Here is a 19,365-nt window from a genome sequence, read left to right as displayed (position 1 = left end):
CATTTAACAGTAGGAAGAGCTTCCTGGCCAGAGACCCATTTAACCAGGAGTGTGTGTGAAAGATCCTTTACGACACTTACCTTCCAAGTCAGAACAAAACCAAATATATTAACAGACTTTGTAGCGACCAGCCAGATTAGCTCACATATTTTGCAAGGATTATTCAGATATCTTAACTTCATTTCATTGTTATTTGAAGTCCAGTTTTCGACCTCTGTTCCGAGGTCCAGTACATCTTCAGTCTATTCTAAATACTATGCTAAGCCTAGAGAGAATAAGTTGCTTTACAAAAATATGGGCACATGTCTTGGTAGGAAACTAAATTCTCACTGAATAACAGAAATAAAGCCTTTATTCCAAGAGGCTGGTGGTTGCTCTTTGAACCATCTGTCCTTAATGTGTGTGATCCAGATGTGTAATAAGCATTTTTCGAAGCAATAGCATATCACAGTCTTCTGTGGTGTGATAGGCTGAGAAGAAACCATGGTGTTGTGTAAACCATTCTAAATGCAGTCATTTGTCTTTAAAATGGTAGAAAACACTATAGAGGCAGAGGACTTTGTACTGTGTTTTTGCTGTTTTAATGTACATGATGTGTACGTTTTGATGTTTCATAAATACTCAAGTCTTTATATTATGGCAGACTGGCGAGAAACGTCAGAATATATGAAGTCAGCCTTTGATCAGATAGTAAAATGAATTCTATCAGGCGGTTACTTAATCTCAAACAAAATGCGACATCAAAAAATCGATTTAATGTGCAGCTATTGTTTATTAAGTAACCCTAATTACAATTTCTATGTGCTTGTAAATGTACTTTTCCAAATCTTGTAATTTATTGCTGTAAAAGCATCCTTAGAATTCTTTAAAGAAATAAAATGTGAAAATTGTTTTAGTTCAGGGATTTAAAGGTGATAAAAGAATCCTTGATGTGTGATTATTTTTCTCTGGAATACTAACTATTCTAAATGACAGTTAAAGGATTACTAGGTGTTGTTAATTTACTGCAAGATACAATTAAGAGGAGAAAGCTCATCCTCATACTGATCGTTATTGAAAAAAGTATTTGAACAAGTTTTATGTTGAAGATTATAAGATGTTTGAAGTAATTTACCTTAAGTTCTTTAATAATAGCTGTCCACCAAGTTATATTTTTTTCCCCTTCTGGACATAGTATTTTGTAATTAAGTTTGTATGTCTTATATGCTAGTGCCAACACCTGTCTGTGAAAGCAGTGTTTAAACAGGAGCAGTAGCCAGTTGAAAGGGCAGTGTGAGCTCTTTAAGGCCTAATTAAGAACTGAAAGGGAGATGAAGGGAGTAGCACAAAAGATGTGAAAGTAGCTGAGATGATATTCCCAGAGCAAAGTTCCTCATTAGAACAATAATGAGATGATCAGAGAATGCCAAGCCTTCATCTTATCTCTCTCTCTCTCCTCTAGTTGCCTTGGATGTCAGTTAGTACCCCACCAATATTTGGTTACCAGGACAACCTTTCTTTAAATCTTCAGTTATTTTGAGTCTTGATAATTTGCTTTTGTTGAAATTTAAATATTGTAAAAAATATACATTTCCTAGTTTAAAAGGCTAGACTGTGAGTAAAGTAAAAATAGATCACTAGTAATTCTCGAAGTATTTTGCACAACTGTTATTTAAAATTCCAGTTAGACAACTTAATGTAATAATTCTGTTCACTCACCCAACTCTTATTTTCTTATATCTGCATATGGAAATTTTTAACAGAGTTTGGGTAGGAATGAAAAAGGATTCGTTATGAAACGGGAAGAGAGAAGAAAAATTTACATTAAATTTCAATATAAGAAGACATCTTAGAAACATATGTGCCATCTCTATGGAGTGCTAGAGGAGAAACTGTTGAGTATGTAGGAGTCCCATGTTAGGTTATCTGAGTCTTTACCAGTTTGGAGACTTCTCAATTTTAGTTTTTCTAAGAATAGTATTAAAAGTATCTTTTGAAAAAATAATTCATTTTTACATTTGCCTGAGAGTTTTCCTCTTTAAGCAAAATAATTTTTGTAACCAGAAAATATTTTAATTTCCTACTGTATTTAGTTAATATTAATCTTTATTTTATTTGGAATTATATCAACAAACAGAAGGATAGATGTATTTATTGAGTATATTAGTCAATTTAAGAATCTTATGCCTAAAATTAGAAGGTTTACATAATTTTCAAATATGGGATAAAATGTGGAACTAAGCATAAAACTGTTTTTAATTATTTTATATTCTTTTCCAGAATATAGTTTATAGTACATGTGTTTCTAAGATGTTTTTTTGCATAAAAACTTGATGCAGAAATTTGGGGTAAATTTTTCACATAAAAGGACAAATGGAAAATTTATTGAAAAGGTCAGAACTGTATTTCCAAGAAATCTGTTTATCCATAAGTATTAGATGGTTGTGAGGGGGAAAAATAAGCCAAATGATGGATTTGTATATTCTAGATTATGGCTTATATCTTAAGTGCTGAACAGTATTGTGGGATAATAATTGATTATTTTGAGAGATTAAATTTTAGATTGATTTGTATCATGGCATTAGTTTAAACTCCTTATGTCAAAATAAGAATTTTTTGACATGTCTTTCATCCTCATTGTCTGTAGAGAAATGTTAAAAAATTATTTTAACTACATTCTCTGGTAGCACTGGTATAGTGTTAAATGTAACAATATAAATGATTTTCTAACTGCATATTATCACTTAATTAGTTTGGAGAAATCAGTTCATATATGTATAATTTGATTAAGAGAGGCCCAGTCTGATGCTATTATTATGTTAAATTAAGAAAAAAGGTAAAACAATCAATTGGTAATGAATCCCATTTAGTTTAATTTCATTAATCCCTGCAGTTCTCACAAGAACTGCTATTTTTCAGTAAATATTGTTTTAGAAAAATTAAATCACATTAGTTGGACATAATCACTTTTTTAGAATGCAGTTCTGAAAAACCTCTTTGCAGACCAGGAAATGTTAGAGTTGAAAGGGACCTTAGAGAACATCTCATTTATCAGAGAAGGAAAGTGAGACTTAGGTGGGTTTCAGTCTCAAATTTGTGCAGAATTACTTAGGTTAAAGTAAGAAACTTTAGCTTATTTTTAATTAATGTTTAAAATATATTTAGCTCTATGGTATGTCTTATCTTTTCTACAGAAACCTGCTGCGTATAATAAATGTGAATAGGAATGTGTTTAGGAAAATCTAAGTTTTGTATCTCTAGACGACTTATGACCAATTAAACTAGTAAATATGTGTGTATACTTATTCTAACAAAAAGTTAATTGATCTGAAAGAGAAGAGAATAAAAAGTAAACCAACACGTATCTCCAGAATTGTCCTTTAGTTGTCGTAAAACAATATTCTGAAATGTTTTGGGGGACAAAGGTAATCTAATTCATAAAGTTGTATCTATACCCAGTTTCTAATGGTAAAATGAGTCATTTTTAAACTTCCTCTTAGCATCCTCTCTATTCTGTTAATCTAGTAGAGGCTCCTCCTAACTTTTGTCTTTACTATTTAAATAGCTTTGTAACTAATCGCGGTCCCTCTAAATGATTTTACCCACTGCTGCCACTTTCCTAAAACTTAGCTTTAATCATCTTTCCTCTGTTTAGAAACCTTCAATGGGCTTTCTATTTCCCATAACACTAAGTGTGATAGCATCAGACATCCTTGATGTTCTGTTTGGAACCCACTGTTTCAGCCTCTCTCTCTGTGCCCTGTCCTGAACCTTATTTCCCAGCCGTGCTCCACTGATCACCTTTATTAGCCACTGTGCCTTGAACCTTGCTTCCTCCTTTGAACAAGCAGAGCCACTGCTTGAGATGCCCATTACGCATTTCTGCCTGGCAAAATCTTCGAAGGCCTAATGCAAGCTATATCTTCTCTGCAAAACCTGAGAGATTCTATGGATTGGAGAAGTTTTCAGCCAGGAATATTGTTTTGCCTTTATCCTAGAGAAGGGAGTGTGCTTGGGTAACACAAGCATCAAATTGGTATCTGTGCTCTAGCTTGTTTCTCTGGTGCAGCAAAGTCATGGGGCCTGGTGAGGAGGGGATAAAAAGTTACACTTTGGTTTTACTGATGAAAACTCCTGGATGCATAGCAAATTAAAATAGATCCTGAAATTGAATACAGACAAATTTAATTCTTATGACAAAAAAGGAAAAAAAAAGACCTTTCTACGTTCACCAGTCCTCGTTCTCCATCCTCCACTGAATAGATTAGATACTATCAGTCCTTAAGAGCAAGGCCAATTTCCTCAGTCTTTTAGTTTATTTTCTTTAAAGCCAAATGGAAATGTTTGGAAAGAAAGTGATGAAAACCATTTTAAGTTGTTGAATGTGGTGATAGAACTATGTATAAGAAGGCATAGAGATTGCTACTTTATATTTTGGCATTATATTTTACATAATGAAACATCTAGATATTATGCACTTTAAATAGATGATGTTACAGTGCCTTTTTGATTAAATTTCTGAGAAATATTTTTCTTTTAATATTAGGATGCTTTGTAATAAAAATGAATTGAATCAATGCCTTTTTTTTGGTTTATGTTTGTACCTTTGTGTTAAGAGAATTTTCACCAATAGAATGAGGTTAAACAAAATAAAGTAAGTGAAATGGGAGAGAATGCAGATATACTAATCTTAAGTGTTAGCATGACTGTAGTTGAACTCTTGAGTTTCCTGACAACCAAGGCAAAAAGGGAAATAAAATAAATTGTATAGGTATTAGTACTAGGAGGAGAAAATAGACTACTCAGAGGAGAAAAGGTTCTATTTGCCTATAAGTTAAAACAGTAGTTACTCCCATGGAGCTTCTTATAAAGGATGCTCATGGATTTAGTTCTGAATGCCATCAACATCTCATAGCAAACTGGAGAAGCAGAGTTGATATTGCTGTTTCTTGTAACCATCTTCAATAAAAAGGCAAAGGCATAACATTAAACTACAGTTTAGCGGAAGCGATTCCACGAGGACTAAAGTGATATCCAAATGTATAGTTTTCAATAGCTTCTTATATTTCCTAAAGTTAATTCTTACAGATGTTTCGATTTTGTCTATTTTAATTATGTTTATTATTGAGCATTTTATCTCTTAACTTAATCTTAAATTACGTGGTCAGTTTCTTATATTTAAGAATTTAGAGTTGTAATCAAGGCTTTGGTGTATCTGCTTTAGTCCTTTCCTCAGAACTGGCTAGCCGTTCTGTGAACTGTCACACTAGTTCTAGCCAAGGATAGAGAAGAGTTTGACAAGGGTTTGAAACAGTAGAACTTCAGAATAACTCATAATTTGCCCCTGATGTGCTGTCTGTTAAAGTGACCGTCTTTATCCTACTCTAGGACAGCAACCCTTTTGATGCCACTGCAGGCTACCGTAGTCTCACCTACGAGGAGGTACTGCAGGAGCTGGTAAAACACAAAGAGCTCCTTAGGAGGAAAGACTCCCACATCCGGGAGCTGGAGGACTACATCGACAACCTCCTTGTAAGGGTGATGGAGGAGACGCCCAGTATTCTCAGAGTGCCGTACGAACCATCCAGGAAAGCTGGCAAGTTCTCCACTAGTTCATAAGCCAATGGTACTGCATTTATAATTGGGGAAAAAAGAAAGGAAGAAAGAGAGAGAAAAAATAGAAGAAAAGCTCGTTACTGAGAGAGACCACACTATCAGGTTTCATTCCATACTCTCCTTCATTGTGAAGAACTGTTTCACCTGTAAATATTAGCAGGGACTATCAAGAGTGACCTTTGAAGTGAGCTAAATAATTTAAACCTTTAAAGTGAAGATGGGCCGGATTCTCGTGAACAAGCAGTTCCTTAGGATTCACTTAGGTGCTGGTGCCGGCCCGCTAATCTGCCATAGCCTAGGAGTATCTTCAGAAGGACATGACTTATTCCTCAGGAACAGGTTTCTCATCAAGCAGAACTGATACTGTGGTTGGTTTCTCAGAAGTCAATTTGTACAGATTTAGCTGCAGGAATACTGCTCATTATAAACACTACTAAAAAAAAGTTCATATTTTATATACATATATGTACATGAATAATCTGTTCATGTATCTTTGTATATAAAATACATGCATATACCTCATATATACATGTGTTTTTAGAACATTTAAAGACAACTGGTTGCCTCTAAAATTAGGATACCAATTAGGATTTCTTAATTTGAAAATATGTGTGCTCTGTCAATGCAAAACAAATCGTCATTGCTACTATAATGGTTTGTTACACAGAAGCTGCTTCAAATCACTCTTGACTACGTGAACCTTGGTTTCAAAATAAGCTGCTACTATATATTATTCCAGCATCAAATCTTTTCTCTTTTTCCAAAAGTAATGATCTAAAGCCCCTTTTTAAAGAACGATGTATTTTAGGAAACTTCATTAACCTTGCAACAGCATGAATTTCTTGAATTAATTTTTTATCTTAATATTTGAGTTTTGTTTGAGCTATAAGCAGAAGATAAGCAAGTGTGATTTGTTGAGATTCTGAATGTCTTTAAACTATTCAGTACTAGCAAAGAAAATATTTGGAATTTATATCTGAAGATAATTTGGAGCGGGTGGGGGGAAGTAGGTGATCATTCTGATGCCTGATAACCCAAAGCAATGAACAAATTCTAGGAATGAAAAATTAGGCTCGGTTTCAAGTTACAAAAATAATGGAACAGATGGTTGCATTTGGTTTCTGAACCAAAATAAGAGTTACTAAAGGAGGGGTGAGTTTTTAGAATAGATCTTCACTAGCACGACATTTTACACTATTCTACAGCCACCCTGTAAGAATAAATCAGTATTACAAAATTGTGTCAGCTTTGTTTTTAAGTCTGCTCCCCAAAAATGTTGACTACTATCATGAATTTTCTTTATATATTTGTACAGAATTAGTCTTTAAAGTGAAAATGATATAAAAATATTACTAATCATCTGCTGATTTTTTAACTTTAAAAGTCTGAAATACATACTATGAAATACTGAATCTGTGTTTTCTAAAGGAAATTTAAGATGAAAAATTCACCTGTATATGGAGACATATATTCCCCAATCTTTTACCAAATGCATTTCTGTCTAATATTTATCTCTACTAAGACTTCACTGAGAGTTAAATACAAAGGCATATAATAGTTTTGCTCAGTTTAATATTTTGAATCAGATAATACTTGGCCAAGCTTATATTCACAAGCTAAAATCCCTTATTTGTATTTTTCTGAGTTTCTTCAGTTTTTCTATGAGAGCATAAATTTTGAAATTCTGAAAATTTTTCTGAAATACAAATAATTTTTAATAGGAGACAAGGAGAAATAGCTTTCACTGACTTTTTCCTCCACTTCTAAATTTCTGTAATAAACCTCACAATGTGGTATAGAATTTTATTTTGAGGTCTTGGTAGTTCTTTTTAACATGGTGCCATTTTTAGTTAACATTTATTAAATGTTACACAATTCTTAGTATTTGTTTTTTCTGTTGTTGGTATAACTGAGGCTCTTCTTACACTTTTAAAAGTACTAAAATCCATGTGTTTGCAGTATCATGACATTATCTGCAGATATTTTAATATGCTTTGGCCAAATTTACTCTTTATAGAATGAACCACGATGCCAGTGTTGTACTGGGGATATGTTTTATGTAAATAGAGCTCATGAAAAAGTATGGTTAAGGGACTGCCATTCTTTTTATGAGGAAATTCATTTTTAAGGAGGATTCTTTGCCTGTATAAAAACTGTTAAGGATTAGACTTGTCCATACGTTAATGATTTGGTTATAACTGCATCAATATTTTTATCTTTAATTCTGAGACAAGAATTGTATTGAAAACTGAATCTGCATTTATCACTGCCCGAAATGTTCTGTTCCGACGTTTATGAACTTTCTTTCACTCATGACCTGGAATCAAACTGACTATATATATATATATATATATTCATAATCAATCAGTCAATATAAGGAACTAAAAACAAAAAGTAAAAATGAGTTCCTATGTGAACATAACAGTGTTTCCTGTGTTTGTGGGCAGAAGTGCAAATAGAGTAGTTTTAATTTTTAGCGTTGTAGAAAAAAAGGCCAAAAGATCACATTAGTTTATTTTTGCAAACTATAACTTTTAAGTATTCTAATGGTATATTTTGTTAGTAACTTAGACAAGGAAATAAAACATATGTACTCATTAAATAACGCGCAGCACAGTAGACTTATAGACAGAGTTTACTTTTGCTTTTATGCTTAAAAAAGGCATGTTCAAAAATATTTCCACCAATAAGAGGATTTTTTTAAATTGCAGAGTTTATAATAGTCTCAAACCTGTCTTAAGCTTAACATACTTCTGTTACATAATTAAAAATATTTCTGCTAATATTTTTTAAACAGTATAGTTTTACAACCAGCTCCCCTCCCAGTTCTAAAATTCAGCTTCAAAGTATTGAACATAACTGTCCTACCACTTAGGCTTCAAGTTCATTTATTAAATACCAGGGAATAAATCTTAGAATTGTATATAAAATGTGTCACCCATTCATGAAAAATATTTAAGTATTGCTTTTTGCTGCTGTATTCTGCATTGAGCCTAGTTTTGCCATCCTCCCATGAATGTAGTAGTATCCATAGATTATACATAACTACATCTATTGCTTTTAGCAGTAAGTGAAGATTTCGTTGTAATTTTCCAGCTGTGAAAATGTTGCCTGTATTTAAAAGGGTTTCATGAATGGAAACCTAAGTAAAACTCAGCTCGCTAGTGACAGACTTGCTTTCCTCACATCCTTCACTGACTCCTCCGCCCTCACACCCCACTGCCTACCACCCCCATAAGGGTGCTTATTCTTTAGCAAGGAGAATCTCAAAAAAAAAAAAAAAAAGAATTGCTGTCTTTAATATATCTAGAAATTGTTACGCTAGAACTTCTTTTCCTCTTAGGTTTTTAGAAAAAGCAGCCTACCTTGGATTTGTAAAACAAGGTGAAACTTTCTGATGTCTGTGTGCTCATGTGTCTTATAGACATGGTTGGTGTCACGTGCGTGTGTAAATGAAATATGAAGCCTGCTCATTCCCTCGATCTCTCTGAAGTAAAAGGGAGAGGATCGCAGTGCTGCTGGTTCATGATTATACGTGGAAGGGTCTGTCAGCACACACTGAAAGCCCCCGTTTTCACAGATTTCTAAGTTTAATAATCCAGATGCAATCATTGGAGGTATTTAATATGTAATAGGTAGCATCTTAACTAATTAATCTGCATAAGAAGGGTTTTCTGGTGTACTTAATAAGAAGTGTAGAAGCTCTTCAAGCATTAAACTGGAGTTGACATTTTATTTCATTTATTTTCCATGTCAAAAAATACACTCTTACAGTGGCATTGAAGTCTGTAACAAATGGTACATTTGGACCTGTCAATCTTCGATCTTAGGGGTGGTTTGATTTTGAGGTACAAAAAAAAAAATGCTGCAGATCTAGAAATGTATATATTTAGCAGGTATTTGAAAGATACAAGCATTATTTATAACTGAAGAGTATTACACTTAGTAAAATGCTCTAGTAACTTGTATACATTTTTGCAGGTACAAACTCCAACGTATGTAAGCATTATATAACATGACAGTTGTATAATTTATGTAATCTGATGCATGAATCAGAATTTTTATATATGATTATTGGTTTATTATAGTTGATTAAAATGTTTAATCTTAATTTGGTTGTCATAATTTCTTATCGCAGATAAAACAGCATGAGTATTCATTTGTACGTGAGCCCTCCTTGTCTTTTAAAAGTACAGTAGGATGCCTCTTATTATTTGATGTATGGCAGCAGGTATTCTGTAAGACCTACAGACTCACTTCACTATGAAAATAGTTTTGAACAGTAAGGTTTAGCGTGGACACTGTTTAGCAGCCCTTTGTGTATAAGATATCCCCTCACAGGGACAGAACTTACTGTTTGGTAGCAAATTACATCTGCATATTTATACAGAGGCTAAGACCTATGCTGAGTGCTTTCTCTTTATGCGTTATTTCATTTATTCTTTACAACAGCCCTCTACGGTAAGGACTGTACAAGCTTTCAGAGGAAATTGAAGACAGCTAACAAAACAGCTATTTGTGGAACTCAAGAGTAGAGTAGAGTTGGCAAAGCCACGGCATTTCTCACTAGTTTTTAGTGTCCAGCTCATGGCAGAGACCACTAATTCATGCCCACTCCCAGCCCTCTCAGCCTGCAGTCCAGGTGTATGTCTGTCCATCCCAGATGCTGTCTGAGGGAAGCAGGAACCTAAGGGCCTGGGATGATGGTGTGGGTGTGGCAGAGTGTTAAGCAGTTGTATTATTCTATAGATTATGAGACATGATCCACACGTGGTGGTCCTGAAGGTAAGTAATCCACTCTTGGAACAAGGGAGTTCTCTGCAGGCCAGAACACCTTCCTGGTCCTTAATTGCCCTCAATTTTAGAGGCCCATTTATTGTATCTTTTTACTTCCCCTGGTATTTCTCTGAATTGTTCCCCTTTCTGTCTATCTGCAGCACACACGTTTATTTTTTCTTAGTCTACTGAGACAAAGATATTTGAGGTAATCTGAGGGTAGGGAGTTATTATTCTGTTAAAGTGGCTGTTTTCCACATAGGTTTGTTCTAATGCTGTGCCTCTCTCAGAAAGGCCAGATGGAAATGAAAGCGAGGCCAGGGTTGCTAAACCTGATCATCTCAGAGACTGAAAATATAGATTTTATGTGAAATATGATTTCCACGTGTTAGCAACTGATTCTTTAAAAAAACAAACAAACAAAAAACCCACAAAACCGCAGGCCGTTAGTGCACAGTCTTTTCCTTAGTCATTGTTTCTGATGTACCGTCATTGTCGTCATCATCATCATCAGAACAGTGCAGAGTGTAGTTGTTTACTTCCCCCACAGGTGATCTTGTGTTTAATCAAAACCTGACTTGGCCAAGGGGCATGCAGGGCATGTGTGATGTGTAAGACGGAATTACAGCTCAGGACTCCTGGGAGGGAGTGGGGAGAGGATAGGGAGTAACTCTTCAGTGACTCTAGAGTTTCAATTTGTAAGATGAATAAGTTCTGGAGGTCTGCTGTGCAACATGGTGCCTACAGTTAATGACACTGTATTGTGCATGTAAAAATCTGTTACGGGGGTAGAGCTCATTTGAAATGTTCTTACAGCAGTAAAGAAGAAGCCTTTCTCAGGTATGCCTGCCCCTGAGCCTGGCAGTGCAGATGCTTTTCAGAGAGAGAACAGCACGGTGAATCTGAGTTACAGTACAAGGGCCACCGCTCTGGTGTTTAGAGCCTTTTAGAATGTTATCTAGTATCTGATACATACCTTTTTATGGTAATTATGATTTTTCAGTATCTTATTTATGACGGTCTTGCCTTTTGGTAAAAAAACTGTATGAAAACTATTAGTGTCCCAAAGATCAGTTTAGCACTTAATTAGTGTCCCAAAGATCAGTTTAGCACTGTCCTGTGTTAAGGTCACATCACGTATGGTATGTGACAACTTCCAGTCATCTAAAGTCAATGTGTTGTTGTGTGTGTGTGTTTTTTTTTAGGGTATAAAATACATATTTCAATTGAAATATAATGGTCATTGATTCCGTAGTTTCTTTGATTTTGTACATCCACTATTTAAAATTCCACTGTACTTTTGGACGCCAGCCAGATCAGGAAAGCTGGATGGTTAGATCACTGGTTGTCAAAGTGTTGTCCCCAGAGCAGCATTGGCAGTATCACCTGGGAACTTGGGAGAATGAATGCAAACTCTCAGGCCCGACTCCAGACCTACTGCATTAGAAACTCTGGGGGTTGGACCCAGAAAGCTCTATTAACCAGCCCTGCAGGTGTTTCAAATGCACATTCAAATCTGACTACCATTGAGATAGAGACCCACCCCCACCCCCCTTTTTTCTTAGTTTAATGTACTTCAGAGAATTTTTTTTTAACTTAATGTAATTTTCCTTGCCAGTCCTGAATTTATTTATGAACCTGTTTTTTTAGTTTTTTGATAAAATGGATATTTTGTGTTTTAAAGAAACTTAAGTCTGATGAAACTTAATATAGATAGAATGCTTGTAAGATAATGCATAACGTGTTATGCAGAGTAGATACATAGTTAATACCGTTGATTCTTTGATATCTTGTTTTGTTTGTGCAGTAAGATTTGCTATTGTGATGGGGAAGGCAAAAATGCACATGGGCCTTAATGCGGAAACTGCCATAATGTCTTCCTTTGTTCTGACGTGGCGGCCAAGCTTGATTAAGGAGGGCATCTTTCTCAGCCTCACAGAGGCCTTGAAAACTGAGGTAAAAGATAGTAGTGTAGAAAGGAAACAGAAAATGGAGCCATGTATGGAATGCGGTAGAATAAAAGTTTTGAATGTATGTGTGAAATTGGGCAGTGAACCTTAATATAACAAGTGAAGCCAACTTGTGACTTGAAGTGAGAGGTTCTGTTTAACAGGCACTTTGTAAGTTTGCTAGTTACAATCATTTTGTCAAATAGTTCATAAAAAGCTTACATTATTTTCACAATCAAAACTGAGTCGAGTTCTCGTGTCTAGGGAAATCTAGAATGAAACGTAAGAGTCTTGCTAGATTTTGCATCAGATACTGGAAACACTGGATGATTAGGAAAAGACCATTATGCATTAGGTTAAAAATAACGTAATTTAAAATAAGGGTGGTATGAGAGAGGAACATCCAATAGCAGAGTATTTTATTGGTTTTTATTCCTCGGTGGAAAAATGGCTAGAACATTAACAGTGTAACATGGATTCAGAGACGTCTGGACACTGGCAAAAGTTGTTGGGTTTTTTTTTCTTGTTTGTTTCAATCATCACTCTCAAACCCTCAGTGGAAACTTCAGTGCCAAACATTAGATTAGCCTCTGGCAGAAAGGGATCTAGAGAGCACGGGTCATTAAAATCACGGCTGATTCTGAATCCTCAACTTGAACTTGTGCTTTCAGCCTCTTTCAGCAAAATTTTGCTAAAGTTAGACAAAGAGTAAGAACATTGGCTTATGAATTTCATTTCCTTTCCTAGTTATGAAGGAGGCATTAATGAGGGGGAAATGGCAGGAAAAGCCTGGGGAATTGGGTAGGGAAGGCGGCAGTGGGCCAGGCTCACAGGAAAACTAGTTGCCAACCTCAGATTAATTTAGGTTATAATCTGAAACCATATAGGACAAGCACTTTTAAGAAATAAGTCATTTGTCATAAACAGTTGACTGATCCAATAGCAGTATTTAGTGTTTTTATGTTTACATTTAAAGATATTTTATTAATATACTGTTACTGAACATCTTTCTTGATTTATAAGCTATAAAATACTTTAATCCTTGACTTATTTTTTTACCAAGCTATTCACTTAATGCTATATGATATGTAGCACTTGAGACCATCTGTTAGGAATACTTGAATAATATGCACACTGTGAAGATATGTACAGCAAATAAAGCAGAAAACACATGAAATAATAATAGGAAGAGTTTGTGAAGACAATCCTTGCATTTTAACTAAAAAAAAAAAATGTCTGAAATCTAGCAGGAAGTCTTTCCAAAACTGAAGCTCTTTTCTTATTCTGGGCAAATTGCTCTGCTGAGTGGCCTTAAGATGTCACTTTGCCTTTAAGTGAATAGATCTTAAATAAAAATATTGGCATCAGTACTACTTAGAATTGTCCTCTGAGCATCCCTCATTAAGTGTGAGAAGTTACTGCAGAGTAATGGCGGCAGCTGCATGGGAACCAGGATAAGCAGGCTGTTTTGTGAAGCGGGCCCAAGAGGGAGGCTGGGATTAGGACAACCTGGGCGTCTTGGGGTCACCCCTGGAGGACGGATTTGGGGGGAGCATCAGGTTGAATTTGGTAGTCTTGGAAACACTGAGCTGGGTGCAGCGAAATCCTAGGCCTTGGATGGTACTTTAATGCTGTTGGAGGTTGAAGCTATTTCTTTCTTTCCTTTGAACTGGTGGAGGATGGGAGCAGGTTGGCGCCCTGGGTGGGTCTCCCCAGAGCAAGGGACCTTGTGAAAGATGGAAAGGTTTCCTAAGTCACTCAGCTGCAGGTAGACTTCTGGATTCTTAGTCCACCCTTCTGCTAGTTGGGAGTGATTCCAAGAAGCCTCGCTCACTCCAGGAGGCTTGTTGTCACTTAAGGGTCACACCACCCGATGAGCTTGTAGCCTAGACACCTGTCATGATGCCGCCTGCCTCTAAGAATGGGCCGGAATGGTATATATGTGGGACAAAATTTAGTTCCTTCCAGGCCACGGGAATGTCTGGCCAACGGTCAGTCTTAAGCCTGGTACTCACCCTTTAGCAGTGCCTTCTGTAACTGCTTTCAACTCTTGTGCTCTGATGCCTAAACCAGATGTCCTCAGAATCAAACCTTCTCTTTGTTTAGTGATTGTTACCTTTGGATCTCACAGTAGCAGGAGTAACCTCACTCATTGGGTGGACCTCAAACCCCAAAGACACATCTGTCAAAAGCCTTAAGACCACAGCTATGTACCACATCTTAATTTCTGATTGACTATTGTATAGAACTCACTATTTGGGGATATTAGCATATTATTTCGACCTTTTGTCTGATCCTTACTCTTTTTATCACAGACACCCTAGGTACTTATTATTATCCACCTAAACTAATTTGGGACTGTTCCTTCTGTTGATTTCCGCAGACTGGCCAATCATTTTACAAATGCCTTTCAGTTGTCTTTGTGCTGAGTTCTTCCTGTTTGTGGAGGGAATCAACCAGTTGAACAAGCTTCATCTAAGTTTCTCTTCCATTTGGCAATCAGTAGTATTCGGCACTCTCTAGTAGCTGAATGAATTTCAGTATGCATGGTAAACTTACCCATATTTCTCTTTGTCCTGACTCATTTATTTCATCGTTTTGAATTGTATGTATGTTTGTAAATCACCTCAGCTCTTCTGTGGGACGGGGCATCATATGAATAAATTTTTTATTTGGCATTTCTTCCAATCCTGCTCATTCCAGTGCATGCAAAGCGCCCCATCTGATCTTTGCTGACCTCCAGCAAACCACCGTCTTGTACATTTATTTGTCCTCGTTTTTGAGTCTACTAGTTATTTAAAAACTATACACAAAGAATTCCTGGCAAAGACTTTGAGCCTCTGGTCCTTGTATCCCCAACATGGATGCGTGGCGCAGTGCCTGGTGTTTAGTTGGTACTCAATAACATTTGTTGAATGAGTGATCAGATTATTTTTTATTAAAATCCATATTATTGTTGTGAACATCTGTTACCAACAGTGATGTTATCTTCTAAGGGAGCCAGCCCCTTTGAAATGAATAAAAATAAGGGTTTTTAACAGGCAGTGGAAGTTGTATCTAGAGGAGACATGATTGCTACCAAAACCTTGCCAGTATGAACTGGGAACAGGCAGAAATAAATGTTCGTCTTAAATTATAGGCCGTCTACCAGAGTTCAAGAGGCATGCTTAGTCAGCTTCACTCTTTCCTTTACTTTAGTGGGGGCTGGTCACCTGCAACTCTTCATGTTTGTTCACTTGTCTACACGCCCTGCTCATTTGTATGCAAGCCCAACAGAACCAGATAGCTGGTCACCTTTGCTGCCCTCCCATTTAGAGTTCACGTGTCACATTCCAGGTCCTCAGTAAATGCCTGTTAGAGGAGGGAGGGGAAGGAGGACTTCAGTGGCTAGTGCTTTGAAATATGGTGTAAGAAGTTTGTACTTTTTCATTGTATGTGATTCGGTTGGCAGCATGCTGAGATTTTAATTATCTGTACTTTAAAATATTGCAACCATGGCTATTATAAAAACACTTTCCATTGTCCTTGATGAAGGGAGGAGTTCTCATTCTAATTTGGCTTATATTTGTAATTAATGAGAAAGAAACCTTGAGTGGTCCCTAATTGAAAACAGGGAGTACATTGATCCACTTTTGTTTAGGAGTCTTATGGAAACTTTAGATATAAAAACAGTTTTCTTAATTATATCATGATACAAAAATAAATAAATCATTTCAATAAGAACACCAGGCAAGATAGGCTTTTCTAACTGAAGTGCTTCCTTTAATATACATGTCTTTCGTTGAACAGTTAGGAAAAATGAGTCCAGAATAAAACCTCGGTGCAGTGCGGTAAATAGATTTCATCTTGGGTGTTTAATTGCTCAATCAACAGCTGCTGTGTCAAGGACGTTGGTGAAGCCTCATCTGGGCTCTCCCAGCCACCCATTGATCCATCCTTCATTCCGTCCTTCAACTCAACAAACTGAATACCTGCTATGTGCAAAGCATTGTTCTAAATGCTAATGATAGAGTTGAGCAAGATGGACAAACGGAAATAGGGCCCAGATCCATCAGTGATGTCTACCAAGGGCTCATGACGTCCATGCCCCGCCCCCATTTTTTAAGGAGCATTTTTGAATTTTTTAAGGCCTATTCAAGTTGAAGTAACCAGTTAAGTACTCTCAAGTTAATCATAGCAGCACCAACTGACTGCACTTGAGTGTTACTTTCTTGTGAGGATAGAACTTCATGTCATCTGACAAATACTGATCCTAGACAATGAGGTAATGGTAGATGTATCTGGTAGTATGAAGAACTAATGATGAGCTCATATGCAGTTTTTCTATGACTCTCTTTGTTAACCCCTGAGTTTAATTTTTTTTAAATGTAGTTGAAACCTGAGAGGTGTTCCAAGCAAGATTGGAACAAATAAAAAAACCACGGAATTATCTCCAGTATAGGGACACTTCTTGGATAATTAAAGGTAATGATGCAGATGGTCTATGTTATCCTTTTCTGAATTGCAGAGAACTCATTTTCATTCACCACTTGGGTTGCAGCCGTATCATTGAGAAATGAAAGATGAATGAAAGTAAATTGTATTTAAGAAACCTTCATCAGCATTTATGACACGGGAGTTTTTGGTTTGGAGAAAAATAAGTACCAACTGCTGAATGGATTTAGAATTGTATTTAAAAGGATGTTTTTTGCCAGTAGCTTCTAAATCAAATAAACTAACTGAAAAATTTTCATACCCAGGATCTAATGAGTCTGATTTAGCTTTTTAATTGAGAGTAATTACCTTCAAAAGACGAAAAACAAACATCAAAGCAATGGGAAAGAGGTGGGTCAGTCAATAAATAGACTTAAGGCAACTGAATTCCATTTGGAAAAATATACAAGTTCAAATCCACACCTCACTCTTTATACCGAAATTAATTCTATATGGATTAAAATTTTAAACGTAAAATATGAGATGTATCAAAACAATGTGGGAGTTTTGTTCTGTTTGGTTTACAGCAGAGAAGACCTCTCTATTCAAGTCACAAAACCTAAAGCTATAAAGGAAAAGATATATTTGACCACAGACAACTTTTAAAACATTTGAACACCACCAAAAAATCCAGTAAACAAAATCAAAAGGCAAATGGCAAAAAGGGGAATAGATAGCAGCACAAATGACAGACAAAGTCTGATTTCTCTATAATATAAAAAGCCCTCATATACCCGTAAGAAAAAGACCACGAGGAAAATACTCAGAAGGCAGACAGAAGAAAAATCCAAATAGCCTTGTGAACATCTGCAAATTAGAATAGACGAAGAAGGTGCCATGTTTTACGTATCAGGTTGCTCAGCTGTGTTAAAGCACAGGCTTGCTAGGAAAAGGGGACACGGATACTAGATCATTTGGGGTGTAACTTGAAGCAAGCTCTTTGGAGGGCAATTTTATAATCTCTATGAATATCTTAAATGTGCATCCCTTTTGATCCAGCAATTTTATTCCAGGAATCTATCTTACAAATATTCTGGAAAATGTATACAAACATGTATTTGTCAGGATGTTGACTGCAACACTGTTGTTAGTAACAAAATACTAGAAATTGGCCGCTAATCAAACTCTTTATGTTGTCTAATGGAATAGTATGCAGCAAGTAAAAATCACAAGATCCATGCATAAGCTGGTATGCCAAAATACCCAATTACTTTGTTAAGGGGGTAGAAAAAGGCAACAGAAAAATACAGATAGAGTGCTCTAGTAATTTGCATTTTAAAATACGTATGGGTATGTATGCATTTGTAGGAACATTGCTGGAAGAATATTGAGATGGTGGTTATTTCTGAAGAATACACTGGGTTTGCACAGGAGACAAATTAGTTTCTCATAAATCCCTTTTGGTTTGTTTTAATCTTTCATCATATTCTTGTGCCATTTTCAGAATTAAATAAGATACATCTTTTGATTAATTTAGGAATATTTGACTTTTAGCCTGATTTTAGACTTCAGCCACCCTTATATGATTTGGGGGTCTGTATCAGAGCCTCAAGTAAACCACTGCCCTGCTGAGGTGAGTGGTTCACCATCTGGTCAAGCAGACGAGCCAGGCTCCTCCATTTGCAAAACCGCCAGCTTTCCCACTCGCACATCTGGCATCCAGAACACGTGGGGCCCTTCCCGTTAGAGAACAGAATCCCCCTGACCCAGGCTCTCCATGAAGATTGATGCTGCTTCTGCTGGAGAACCACAGTGGAAGGTGCTGCCCATCATGTTTCTTACGATACATTTCTGGTAGAATTCAGCCCAGGAATTTCATTTTTAATTTTCTATAGGAGTTGGACAGTGAAGTTCTAGAATTGACTTTCTTTACCACATTGCTTTCTTTGCCTAGAATCTTAGCGTCAAAATCAGTGTTCAGGGGGCTTCCCTGGTGGCACAGTGGTTGAGAGTCCGCCTGCTGATGCGGGGGACGCAGGTTCGTGCCCTGGTCTGGGAAGATCCCACATGCTGCGGAGCGGCTGGGCCCGTGAGCCATGGCTGCTGAGCCTGCGCGTCCGGAGCCTGTGCTCCGCAACGGGAGAGGCCACAACAGTGAGGCCCGCGTACCACAAAAAAAAAAAAAAAAAAAAAAATCAGTGTTCAATTCATAACTGGCTTTTTGATGACTGTTTTAATGATCTGCTTATGACCAAGGTATTTATTGAAAATCTGTTTTTGGAGAAACCATGACATCAGTGTAAATTGTAAAGAAAAGAACAGGTTTAATGCTACTCTGACTAGAACCTCTTCTGTCCTGTAGGTGAGATGAAACCTTTAAGGTATGTTTTCCTTCTAGGAAAGACAGTATCTCCTGCATAGTATTCTTGCCAAAGATAAATTAGTTTGAATCTAATCATGAGAAAGCAATCAGACAAATCCAGAACCTAGTTTATTCTAGTCAGTTATCTTATAAAACCTCAATGTCATGAAAAACAATAGACAACAAAAAAGAATGGTTGCTACAAATTAAAATAGTCTCCTGAGATATAACCGAATGTATTGGACAATATTATTGCCCGAATATTAGATT

The 19,365-nt window shown here is 36.3% G+C and overlaps 1 protein-coding gene across 2 annotated transcripts in view; it reads left to right on the top strand.

Moving 5' to 3' along the window:
- Positions 1-9,665, top strand: part of RAB11FIP2 (RAB11 family interacting protein 2) — a 41,045-nt gene extending 31,380 nt beyond the window's left edge. For both annotated transcript variants that reach the window (XM_082673613.1, XM_082673612.1), the window contains exon 5: positions 5,368-9,665. In XM_082673613.1, the coding sequence (XP_082529739.1) occupies positions 5,368-5,598 (231 nt within the window). In that variant the 3' untranslated portion in view covers positions 5,599-9,665. The remainder of the gene's footprint in view (positions 1-5,367) is intronic.
- Positions 9,666-19,365: the final 9,700 nt, after the last annotated feature.

Source organism: Grampus griseus (assembly GCF_964374135.1).
Source record: "Grampus griseus genome assembly, chromosome: 16".
NCBI lineage: Eukaryota > Metazoa > Chordata > Mammalia > Artiodactyla > Delphinidae > Grampus > Grampus griseus.
The sequence above is the reverse complement of the archived record's forward strand: the minus strand, read 5'-3'. Positions and strand labels throughout refer to the sequence as shown.